Consider the following 13,418-nt stretch of genomic DNA (forward strand, 5'->3'; position numbering starts at 1 on the left):
AAAAAAAACTGCGCTGATATCGGATGGATATCGGTATTGGCAGATACTCCGAATTTTTGGTATCGGATCGGTATCGGTTCTGAAAAAGTGGTATCAAGCCATCCCTAATTGGAATAGAATAGGTATCAAAGATATTGGTTTTGGTGAAATAAGATGCAGATGTCGTTGACCCTCCTGCATGCATGTGATTTCCCTATAGCAGCACTATCCGGTATCCTTTTAATTGTATTTTAATCGGCTATATATGGTGCAGTTGGAAATTTTTTTTTAAAATATTTATCATGTTCCAGTAGGTATGTAAAGATTCACTCAACTCACGATTCAATTTGATTCACGATTCGATTCACAATTTTATTTTTAACAAAATTAGATTTTAGGCCTTTCATATTATTTAGCACTTGCATATTATTGCTCTTTTGTTGGTTTTGATTGCTTCTATTGTCCTCATGAGAAAGTATTATAATGTTTGCCTTTCTATTACTAATAATATTAAAGCAATCGTTATAATACTTTTTTGAATACATTTTAATTACTTTGTTTAACAGTTCTATCTGATTATTAGATAGATTTCTATCCATATTAGACAGACCTGAACGACGACAGCGAACAAGAGGGAGAATGTGAGCGGTGTGCACTCAGGCGCTGCCGTTCTCAGCGCCATCAAAATAAAAGTCCCGCCTCGAACACATCGGCCAAACAGAAAAACTTATCGGCCAATGCCGATATTTGAAAAATGCCAAATATCGGCCTTGGCGATATATCGGTCGTGCTTCTATTGTCCTCATTTGTTAGTCGCTTTGGATAAAAGCGTCTGCTAAATGACAAAATCGAAATATAATGTAAATGTAAATAACAAAACTAAATTGAAATTTTAAAACAAGCCCCAAATCAAATAAATAAGTAACAAATAAAAGAAATCTCTTCATATAAACAAAATACGGCTTTGTCTGTGCTCTTTCCATTTAAAATTAGAGGCAACCACTGCATTTTAATCATGATCCAAACAAAGATGCTGCATACATGCAAAATGAGCAGTTTTTAATCTAAATCCGATTGTATAATTTCGAAATTTGAAGCAAAAACAGAATGGTTTGACTTCAGTTTTGTGAAACTATACACAAAAAATATCTGTATGAAACCGAAACAGCAGACGAGCTGAACTAGATGCAGATTCACTCTCTGCCAGCAGGTGGCGCTTAAAGCGTTTAACTTTTCTAAAGACAGTAAGTTCCCCTCAGACATAAATTCATATAAACTACCCCTAATTGAATCGCGATTTGTTTAGCATCTCAACCGATTTGAATAGTCACATATTTAAATCGATTTTCAACCGGATCGTGGTTAATCGTTACATCCCTATGTCCCAGTAATAACATCAGTCTTTACTAGGCAAAATGTTAATTAGAAGAAAGTGTTTTTTTTTTTTGTTTTTTTTTTGCTTTGCTTTGCATTGTTTGTTTGTTTTTTTGTTTTTGTTCTGTTCTGTCATGTTGTTTGTTGTTTTGCTTTGCTTTGCATTTTGTTTTTATTTTTGTTTTCCTTTTTTGCTTTGTATTGTTTTGTTTTTGTTTCTGTTCTGTCATGTCTTGTTTTGTTTTGTTTGAGTTAAATTGTCAAGTCTAAATGTCTCATTATTTGTTTATAGAAATGTTTATTAGTGAATTGACCGTACAGGAGAATAAATAAATGTTTTTTTTTTCATTGTTTCAGATGCATCTTCCACACAGCAGCATGAGCTGTTCATGCAGAAACTACAGCAGTGCTGTGTATTGTTCGACTTCTATGACACGGTGACTGACCTAAAGAGCAAAGAGACCAAACGCGCCATTCTCAGTGAACTTGTGGATTATGTGTCCACTAACAGAGGTGTTCTGGTGGAGCCTGTCTACCCTGAGATCACCACCATGGTTAGCATTCATGTGATGTCCACCAGCCTTTAAAATTAATTTATTTGTTTTTAGCAAAAATTTTAATGTCTTCCTTATTGCCAAAGTAAACTCCCAATCATTTCTGTTTACAGGTTTGCACAAATATTTTCAGAACGCTTCCACCCAGTGAAAACCCTGACTTTGACCCAGAGGAAGACGAACCCACTCTAGAAGCCTCCTGGCCACACATGCAGGTCATATGTAGCCTGGTGCTCTCACATTTTATGGCTCATTGTTTGCTTATTTACAGTGTCATTTTTTTTGTACTATTATATTTAATTAACTTCATGCACAGCATATTTTTTGAAAAAATTAAACTTATAAAAAATGCCATTTTGTTAAGGTTAAATTGAGTATAATTGTTGACGTTGTTACGTGTGTAGTTTAATTTGTTTGTTTTTTTAGTAACATAATTGGGGGCTCGTCCGGGATCTGACCTCGCACCTCCAGCGAGAATCATACCCCTAGACCAACAATACATTACAACGATACAAATACATTTTATTTATTATTTATTTGTTTGTTTGTTCATATAAGCCAGGGGTGTCAAACTCAATTCCTGGAGGGCCGGAGCCCTGCAGAGTTTTGTTCCAGCCCTGCTCCAACACACATACCATGTAGTTTTCAAATAAGCCTGAATGACTTGATTATTACGATCAGGTGTGTTTAATTAGGGTTGAATCTAAACTCTGCAGGGCTCCTGCCCTCCAGGAATTGAGTTTGACACCCCTGATATAAGCTATATGTAATATCTGTTTCTACATGCTTAAATCATTAGAGAAATATTAAATATTGTCTTTTGTCTCTTTTTTTGTTTTCTTTTTTCAGTTGGTGTATGAGTTTTTCCTTCGATTCCTAGAAAACCCAGACTTCCAGCCAAGTACTGCCAAACGCTACATTGACCAGAAGTTTGTGCTACAGGTATATGAACTTTGTATTAAAGGGGCCATATGATGTTGCTAAAAAGAACATTATTTTGTGTATTTGGTGTAATGAAATGTGTTATGTGGTTTAAGGTTAAAAAAACACATTATTTTCCACATACTGTACATTATTGTTTCTCCTCTATGCCCCGCCTTTCTGAAACGCGTCGATTTTTACAAAGCTCATCGTTCTGAAAAGCGAGGTGTACGCTGATTGGCCAGCTATCCAGTGCGTTGTGATTGGCCGAATACCTCAAGCGTGAGACGGAAATGTTACGCCCCTTGCCATATTGTGATGGGGCGTGTTAGAACGAGCCGTTTTAGGTAGGCGTGGTTGACTCTTAACTTTTATAAAGAATATCTCTTTGGATTTGAGACTTTAGTCTTTGCAACTTTACAGATCTTCTTTATGCACCAAGAGCTTGTAACACTCCAAAGAGAAAGGAAAAATTGAAATCGCATCATATGACCCCTTTAATGAATCAATTGTAATTATATGAATATAATATAAAAATTACATTATTTATTTATTTATTGTTATTTTTCAGAAAATTATACTTTGTAATTATTAGTAATTATTTTTTATTATTTTTCTGGGCATTTGCCATTTTATTTTAAAGGAGCATAATCTTATGTATAAGATATTCAGACTTGAATATATTCCTCTTCAGTTTTTTTTTTTTGTTTTTTTTTGGATGTTGTTTTAAGCAAACATTTGAACTGTTTTGTGAGATTTATCCCTAAAACACACCAATTTGATATCCTCTGTATTAAATGGGGAATAAAGAGAAGAAAAAGAAGCATAATTGAAGATATATTCTCTTAAAACAAGTTGTATCTTACACTGTTTTGGTCCTGAAGTAAATTTAACCCGTTTTGAGGATTTTTAGAAATGGTAAAACAAAATACAGATTAAGAAAATGCATTTTTGTAGGAGACTACTTAATAGAAAATATATTTAATATCCATTCCCTGACTTTTACAGCTGAAATGGCAAATATTTAGAAATATGAAATTGCATGCTTGGCAGGCCTGGTCTCTTCCTCTTTCGGATCTGCCTTAGTCTGTTCCTGCGTAAAGCAGTGGGTCATCAGCTGTCCGTATCGACTCGGTCATTCCCCCTGAGCGCACTGAATGCTTTGGAATGTCGAGAGTCAGTGTGGAAGCTGGTAAAGGCAAGTTTCCATGATGTGAGCGTTTCCTGGGCTGCTTTAAATAGCGCTCTGTTGTTTACACCACAGGAAGGAAAGAGTCAGCACTGTAGTGCAGGCTGGGATGGAGAACATAATGACAGACAGCAGACACAACACAAAAAGAGTTCTTCTAGTAGAGATGTGGTAGTGAAAGTGTTACTGGATGCCTGTTGTTTTTTGCTCCAAATTGTTCCTTTTGGAGATGCTGTTGTACAGAAATTACGCAACTGCATTTACTACCCATTTTGGTGTATTTTTGAAAAACAGGATATGCAATAAGATGGTACTTGGTTTTATTATTTTTTTTTAGTTTTATAATATATATAAGAGAGAGAGAGAGAGTATATTATGCTCAACAATGCTGCATTTATTTAATTATAAGTGCACTAAAATATTATTACAATTTAAAATAATTGTTTTCTTGTTTAATATATTTTAAAATGTAATTTATTCCTTTGATGACACAGCTGAATTTTCAGCATCATTACTCCAGTCTTCAGTGTCACATGATCCTTCAGAAATCATTCTGATATGCTGATTTGCTGCTCAAGAAACAGTTTCTTATCATTATTAATATTGAAGACAATTGATGCTTAATATTTTTGTGGAAACTGTGAAACAATGAATTGAAGGTTCAAAAGAACAGTATTTATTTGTATTAATTTTTTTTAACAATGTAAGAGTCTCTTTTGATCAATATAATGCATTCTTGCATAAAAGATTAAAATATTTTAATAAAGGTTTTTTATTAAAAAAAATAAATAAATTTATATAATTTTTTTTCCATATAATTACTATGTACTGGGTCCTAATGTTTGGTGACCACTTAACTGCTTGAATTAATTAAATTTCCATTCGAAAGTGCTTTATTTTTGGGTGATAAAGCTATGGTCAGCTGGTCTTTCATTCCAGCTTATTCATGGTGATCTATTTAAACAAGCCCTGCATGTGGAGGATGAGCATTTATAATCCTGTTTGAATTTTTATTTAGAGTTACTAATGTTTTAGACATCATTAACGGCCTCATGAATGTGATTGAGGTTGAACTCATTTACTAATAATGTCATGTTGCGTAAAGGCTGTTGTCAAATACATCACTCATGGCAGGGATTCATTGTCTGGAGGCTAAAGGTAGCATTACATAACACATTCCTGTGCAGACAGTCTAATGTGACATAAGAGTTGATGCTGCCAGATCAAACCATTCCATAAAACCTTCCATTAGGAGTTTCAACTGGGTTCAAATTGTATATTGCATGGCATTAACGACTGTTTTCATTTATTCTACATTTATTCTTTTTCATATTTTGAAAATGACAAAAATAAGATAATGATTACATATATGCATTATATGATTACATCATATGTGAATGAGGCCATTATGTAGCTGTCATCATGTTGCCCCTTGTTAAAAACCCAGATAACCCAAGCATTTGACTACAAATAAAATGTCACTCTATTCCGAGAAGTTTCATTGTGTAGTGATTTTTCAAAGATATTAGAACAGAGAAACTGCAGAGAACTGGCATCTTCAAGCAAGACGATTGAAAACAGCAAAGTAATGATTGTGTTAGAATATTAACTCCTTGCTTTTTTTTCAGCTCTTAGAACTGTTTGACAGTGAAGATCCTCGTGAGAGAGAGTTTTTAAAAACGATTCTGCATCGCGTCTACGGGAAGTTTCTGGGTTTGCGTGGGTGTGTTCGGAAACAGATCAACAACATATTTCTGAGGTACAAAAACACTTATTTTTACACTTGTACATATACACTGCCATTCAAAAGTTCTTTAAAAGAAATGAATACTTTGATTCAGCAAGGATGCACAAAATTAAGTGACAGTAACAGCATTTATAATGTTAGAAAAAAATTATATTTCAAATAAATGCTGTCATTTCAACTTTCTGTTCCACAAAAATGTTAAGCAGCACAACTGTTTTCAACACTGATAATAATAAGAAATGTTTCAGCATGTTAGAATGATTTCTGAAGGAACATGTCTGTATTTTTTGTCATTTTTACGTGACTTTGTAATCTTTATGTAAAAAATGTTTTTTGCATGTCAAAGTAATGCAAATACGTTGGTGAACTGCTAGTATAAACCATGTAAATGATTTGGATAAAGATTATCTGTGCATTATGAAATAAGATTTCCAAAAATGATAGCTGTGTAAAGTGTGTGAAATGCTTCAGGGTAAACCGTGTCAATTACTCGACTAACAGTAAGCTTGCCAAATCCAGGAAAAAGTATTACTAATATTCAATTACAGAATATGGAAAAATATTAAATTATATTTAAATAAAGATTAAACAATTTCTGACTGGTTTATGAATGTTGAATAATGTACAGAAGAAAAAAAAAACTTTTGGATTGTAAATTGTGCATTTAGTAAAAAAAATAAATTGTTTATAAATTGTAGTTATATTATGTTTATATTACATCATTTATTTATCATTATATTTTATTTGAAATGTAAATCGTTCATATCATAATTTTCCCAGATTCATCTATGAAACTGAGCACTTTAATGGAGTTGCTGAATTCCTTGAGATTCTGGGCAGGTGAGTCTTAGTTTGATTTTCTTTCAGTTTCTGTTCACATAGATCATTTAACGGAGTTAGTGCATTTGAACATAGCGTAGCGTCAGAGTGCATGCTGGATAAAAGGTTGTTTGGCAGCTGGTGGCAGCAGCAGTGTATTGGTGTCGGCTGGCTGCAGTCATCTAATGTCAAACCTTTCATGCTTCATGTCATCAGTTGTGTCGCTGTCTTTATAATCGCAGTATCATCAATGGCTTTGCTCTGCCGCTGAAGGCTGAACACAAGCAGTTCCTCATGAAGATCCTTATTCCCCTGCACACTGCCAAAGGACTGGCGCTGTTCCACGCACAGGTAACCCTGTAAAGCCTACTGTGACATATTTGATACACAAATGACCTCTAAAGCCCTCTAAATGATCAGCATGATCAAAACTGAAAAGCCTGTTGTACGCAATCTACTACAACCAATCGAAGTGCCTTCTTTCCAACTTCAGGTCGTGATTTATGTGTGTTTTTGCTGTCAAATCTTTACAAGTAAAGTACACTACACATCTTCATCTACACTTCCTGAACTGAAGTATGATGATGTATCCATACATCATTTAAAAAGAAAAAAAATCATGTTAAACTGTATAAAATAGGATCCATCAGGCTTTTGAGTAATGTTTATTTGTACATCTCTCAGTTGTCATTGTATTGCACTGCATTATATGTTTTGCCCACCACCACAATAAAAACTATAGAGCTTTGATCATAAAACTAAGCATTTAAATATCATCTTACTAAGACATACAGTATGTGACCCTGAAGCATGAAACCAGTCTTAAGTCGCTGGGGTATATTTGTAGCAATAGCCAAAAATACATTGTATGGGTCAAAATGATCGATTTTTCTTTTATGCCATAAATCACTAGGATATTAAGTAAAATGTTACATGAAGATATTTTGTAAATTTCCTATCGTAAATATATCAAAAATTTATTATCATTCATTAGTAATATGTGTTGCCAAGGACTTCATTTGGACAGATTTAAAGGTGATTTTCTTAATATTTTGATTTTTTTTGCACCCTCAGATTCCAGATTTTCGAATAGTTTAATCTCGGCCAAATATTGTCCTATCCTCAATTTCAAAAAATTGACCCTTATGACTGGTTTTGTGGTCCAGGGTCACATATTATCGGGAGATATAGACATTTATATGCATTTTATGTTAGTCTGTCATGCTGTTATTAAAGAGCTCATGATTTATATTAGAAGCTATCAAACTTTCATCTTCCGTTCGGCCATATAAATATCAGCAACTGCACCACATTTCATATTTTTGCTAATTTTGTGCCTCTGAATAAAAATGAGGCGTCTTTTTTCATCCAAGTATGAGCTCCATATTCTCTTATAAATGCCTGTGATGTGTCAAAAATGATATTTAACAAAAACACATATGTAAACTTTCCATTTATAATATATATTCTTTCTGATGCAGTTGCAGGAAAAATGCATGTGAACCCTTTGGATTTAGCTGAATTTCTGCATAAATTGGTCATAAAATTTGATCTGTTCCTAATGGCTGGAATAAACTACATGACTTTTAAAATCTGAAATGATTTTAAACATTAGACATCACGCACTGGACACAAACTCACGCAACAAAAGAGAACAATGTGTTCTAAAATCAGCTCAAAATATCAAACATGTTATATATCCTCTGACTCAATAGAATCATAATCCGAAGCTAAATATTAAAAGCACATCCATCATACACTACACAATTCTCTGCCTGCCCAGAATCTGCAGCCTGGCTCTAATTTTGTTGAAACAAATAAAACACAAACAGGGATAGATCTGAATGTCTTTATTGAACATACTGTGTCAGGGTTTGTTGATCCAGTTGCTAATAATTAATTAAAACGCTTACTAAAAAAGCTGCAGTTTTATTTGTTTACCTGCTTATAATGTGACCAATAACTAACATCGGAGATCTTTGAACATGCAAATGTGTTGTTAAATTGTGTACTGTATGTAGTTTTGTGTACTTTTGCGATTTTGGAGCCCCCTATAGTTAATTGAGTGGAATTCCCTGTTGCATAGAGTTGTTTTACATTTTTGGGATATTAATTCATAATCTCAGGTGGGAACTTCAATTAAATATTATGTTCGCTCTAGTGGCACTAGGTTAGTTTGTGAATCCTTGGATTGACCCTCCTTTGCAATTACTTACTAAACGTTTAATTTAATTGAGGATCAGATCTGTGCAATGGTCAGGAGAAATAGCGCACTCCTGTTTACAAAGTTTTTTTTATTTTGAAGAACAATCCAGATAAAATCCACATCACATTTCCTCCCTGCGACTGTATTTAGTTTTGTGCACTTCTTACAGTTTTACAGTTATGGAAAACGTTCAAAGCAGAGAAATTAATCTGGTGATTATATGGCCAGTAGCTATTTAAAATTCATCCAACTTTACTTCCTATTCATAAGCATGCTGATATGAAAATATTTGTCAGGCTGATTGTTTGCACAAACCATCTCTTCTTTAGTATCTACTGTTCACATTGACTCTTGACCTTGTTGTGTTTCAGCTGGCCTACTGTGTGGTTCAGTTCATAGAAAAGGACCCGACCCTCACTGAAGTGGTACTGCTCACCTCAGCCTCACACTACACACCACACAGTCCTCCCATCTGAATTCAAAAATATCAAAAATGTGCCTTATAAAAAATTCCCCCACCTGACTTTTGTAGCGCAAAATTGTAGTCTTGTCCCAAATAGTAGTTAATGGTCTTGATGGCTGGTAGGTTTTTTGACAATTGGTCAAAATAACAAATGTTTTCATTTGCTGTTATTGAAAATCAGGGTTATTCCACCAAATATTGATGTCTCAACTCTTCTGAAGTTAAAACATTGGTATTGTGTTGTCTAAAAATGAATCGAAACATGTCTAAACATGGCATCTTTTTTTGTTACTTTGACCAATTGTCATTTTATGCAAAAAACAAAAACAAAAGGAAATGTCATCAGTAATTATAGAATAAACCAAAAATTACATTTTACTGAAATCGTGAATTCAGAGAAATTTTCAAGTGGTCTCTTAATTTTTTTTTCATAGCTGTATATTAATTATTGGTTCTATTTTTTGCACAAAATGGCAAATATTTCATTATAGTATAGTAGATGTTTTGTTTATGATAGTATAATGCATATGGCATGTACTACTAATATGACTTCCAGTGCACTTATTACAGAGACGAAACCCAAAAGTTAAAGGGATAGTTCACCCAAAAATGACAATTCTGTCATCATTTACTCACCCTCAAGTATGTAGCTGATTACAAATGCAGTTACATTACTATGGAATCAAATCCATTTGCAGTAAATGAATGTATGAAGAAAGAAAGCATTGAGGAAAATATTTTAGGAAAAATAATTGGAAAATATAGACTAAATAAAATGAAAAATAAAGATCTAATTAATTGCAAAAGCCAATGACTGCTATAATAGAAGCTTAAGAATTTTTTTATTTCTGCAACAGATTTTTATCAGCAATGTTTCTGCAACGCACGATCAGTTCTGTGCACTTCACTTTATTCCATATTTTGCAATTAATTACATCATTCTATTTATTTCTTTTGTGATTTTTTTTTTTTTATTTTATTACAAAACATTTATTTTCTTTTGCAATACTTCATTATTTTGCCAATGAATTTTGCCATGGATTTGATTACGTGTGGGGGTGTTTTTTTTTTTTTTTATTTTATTTTACAAAACATTTATTTTCTTTTGCAATACTTCATTATTTTGCCAATGAATTTTGCCATGGATTTGATTACGTGTGGGGGTGTTTTTAACCCAAAGTGTGTTTGAAAGAAATCTATTATGTTCACCAAGGTGTTACATTTAAAAATAAACATTACATTGTTTTCGGTTTTTATACGTTTTAAGATATCATTTAATTTTTTAATGCGAAGCTGAATTTTTTACATCATTACTCCGGTCTTCAGTGTCACATGATCCTTCAGAAATCATTCTAATATGTGATTCGGTAATCAAGAAATATTTTTTATTATTATAAATATTGAAACGGTTGTGCTGCTCAATATTTTTGTGGAAATGGTGATACATTTTTTTTTTTAGGATTCTTTTATCTTTTCACTTTTTATCAATTTAATGTGTCTTTGCGGAATAAAAGTAATTATTTCTTATGCTTTAACCTTTTTTTTAATGATAGCGTACATTCTCATCAACAACGTCATGTTATTGCTTGCTTTCCGACGTTTCCTGTGGTGCTTCATATGAAACTATCTCTCTGATATTTGCAGGTAGCAGAAAGAGCACTGTACTTCTGGAACAATGAATACATTCTGAGTCTAATCGAGGAGAATAATGCCAAAATCCTTCCCATCATGTTTGGAAACTTGTACCGGATCTCCAAAGAACACTGGAACCCGTATGTTCACGTTTTCTGTATGCTTTATTAAAGGAATCATTATTTAATTACCTTCATGTGATTCCAAACACAAACTGAGACTTTTTTTTCTGTCAAACACAAAAGTAGATATTTTGACAAATGTACCAGTTGCTCTTTCAAATGCATATATGAATTGAAAAATTGGTATTTCATCACAGTTTCGTTCACTGTTTCCGGTAAATATTAAAGCAATGAAATGCATTCCATGCAGAAGTGTTAGTAACTCTTATCTTGTAATTGTGTCAGGACGATCGTGGCCCTGGTGTACAATGTATTAAAAACACTGATGGAGATGAACGGCAAACTGTTCGATGAGCTGACGGCCTCAGACAAATCTGACAGACAACGGTAAGATCACGCCTTTACTCTTCGCATTTAGTTTGAAATGACACTGCTCACGATTGCCATCACTTCTGCCCTCAGAGAGAAGAAGAAAGAGCAGGAGCGGGAGGAACTGTGGAGGAAGCTGGATGAACTCAGACTTCAGGAGAGAATAGCCATCCAGAATAACAGGCATGAGATCCAGTTCACTTACAGCAACAACAACCACCTTCACGATAAGGATGAAAACACAGCAGCAGCCGTTACAGACAGAATTGAGAGTGACACCTGGGCCAAATGACACTGCCCTCTTTTTCTTTACTCAGTGTTTTACAGATGTAAACCAGTGTAGAGAGCAGTAAGGATATGGCCTTCAGCAATAATCATTTTTAAAGATTTTAAACTTTTTTTTTTTTTTCCAAAAGCCTATGTAAAACTAAATCCAAATGCTATTTTCTCCTGCTAAAGGATAATATATTTTCTGTATGTAAGTCTATTTTGGATGTAAAGTGTGGTTATAGTAAATGATACATTATTGTCTAATCAAAGACGTACGATTTTCACCTGCATTGCAAGTTAGCGAGTTTTCACGAGTGAAATTCTGAAATTTCAATAGAAACCCGAGCGTTCAGGAATTTCGTATTAGGATGAAAGATTTCCTAGCAGATTTCGCAACGGGTTCAAGTTGGTCATGTGGATTCACCATGTTGACCAATAGAAAGCTGCTTGTTTTAAAAAAAAGATCTAATGTGTGAGATGTGCTCAGTACATCGCTACACTACTGATAATAGATGATGGACCTTTTCTCTGAAATTTCACTAATGTGACTGCAGTTTTAATCAGTACTTTTGCCTTTTTTTTTTCACCTGAAATTGTTTGAAATATTGAAATATCTAAACAAAATACATGTACAATAGAATTATATAATAATAATAATAGTTTAAGATAATACTTCTTGTTATATGGGAATATATCTTGAATGAATTTATTTTTCTTAAGATATATTCTCTAAGAACTATTCTTATACAATTTGGCTTCTGAAGTTTTTACTGGAAAATAGGACAAAAATACTGACAAAGGCTCTGGAGGCTATATTTAGAGACACATGAGCAAGCTTTAACAATTAAATGTCGGTTTTAAAATAGGAAACACTACCATGAATCTTGAGTTTGAAATGTATTTGACCATAAATGTGACCTGAGCTGGATATTAAGATTTGTTGCCTATAGTTCACATGATACATAAGATATACTCCATGGAAGTGTCAAAAAAAATTTACCTTAGAAATGCAAAAAAGTGAAGCACAAATGTAGTGAACCTGGTCAGAAACCCCTGTCCAAGCGTGAGAACATCAGAACAGAATCTGCAATTTTTACAAGTTTTTTTTTTTCTTTTTTAAAGTTTTGTGTTTCTCATAATACCAGCCTTGCATTATAAATGCAACATCTTTACATACTATATTTTATTAAAAACTTTGTTCTTTCAGGTCCACTGACCATGCATTTCACAGGTTGGGATTAAAACAAACAGATAATTCTTAGACGTAACTTAACTCAGGGATAACTAACTAACACTCCCCACATATTTAGAATGTTGGCAAAGGGTTTTTTGTTGTTGTTTATTTTCTCAAAAACAGAAAAATTCATAGTATGTTTAAAGAAGCAATAGATATTATAAATGAGACTCCATTCCATTCAACATTCTATTGTTTTGCTTCAACCAAAAATGGTCTCATTGCTATGCAGTTATGTTAGATTCTCATGTTTTTTTGATTGTTTTTTTTTTTTCTGTGAGAATGTGTAAAAAATAACCTTGTCGTAATGTGCTATCCTGCATTAAAATGCCAGGCTGATGTTTCATTGTTTTCTTTTAGTTTTTTTCCCCCCATGTCATATTAGTGGTCTGTATGTGTGGCTGTCCTTTACTGCCATATAGTCATTACAGAATGCAGTCACCAAATATAAAACCAGTTATCTGAGTGAACCAGCAGGTGATTAATATACTTTTTCACATATGTACATGTGTGTGTGTGTATGTTGTATGATTAAAAAA

General features: G+C 33.4%; 1 protein-coding gene across 1 annotated transcript in view; it reads left to right on the forward strand.

The window, feature by feature from the left end:
• LOC107733304 (serine/threonine-protein phosphatase 2A 56 kDa regulatory subunit alpha isoform-like) overlaps positions 1 to 12,222 on the forward strand; it is a 32,237-nt gene extending 20,015 nt beyond the window's left edge. Inside the window, exons 2-11 of the mRNA XM_016544874.1 lie at positions 1,711 to 1,907; positions 2,021 to 2,122; positions 2,757 to 2,849; positions 5,646 to 5,776; positions 6,545 to 6,604; positions 6,826 to 6,934; positions 9,161 to 9,262; positions 10,897 to 11,024; positions 11,292 to 11,393; positions 11,469 to 12,222. Coding sequence (XP_016400360.1) covers positions 1,711 to 1,907; positions 2,021 to 2,122; positions 2,757 to 2,849; positions 5,646 to 5,776; positions 6,545 to 6,604; positions 6,826 to 6,934; positions 9,161 to 9,262; positions 10,897 to 11,024; positions 11,292 to 11,393; positions 11,469 to 11,667 — 1,223 coding nt within the window. The 3' untranslated portion in view covers positions 11,668 to 12,222. The remainder of the gene's footprint in view (positions 1 to 1,710; positions 1,908 to 2,020; positions 2,123 to 2,756; positions 2,850 to 5,645; positions 5,777 to 6,544; positions 6,605 to 6,825; positions 6,935 to 9,160; positions 9,263 to 10,896; positions 11,025 to 11,291; positions 11,394 to 11,468) is intronic.
• The last annotated feature ends 1,196 nt before the right edge of the window (positions 12,223 to 13,418 follow it).

This window comes from Sinocyclocheilus rhinocerous, unplaced genomic scaffold (assembly GCF_001515625.1).
Source record: "Sinocyclocheilus rhinocerous isolate Xijiao unplaced genomic scaffold, SAMN03320098_v1.1 scaffold3963, whole genome shotgun sequence".
NCBI classification, from domain to species: Eukaryota; Metazoa; Chordata; class Actinopteri; order Cypriniformes; family Cyprinidae; genus Sinocyclocheilus; species Sinocyclocheilus rhinocerous.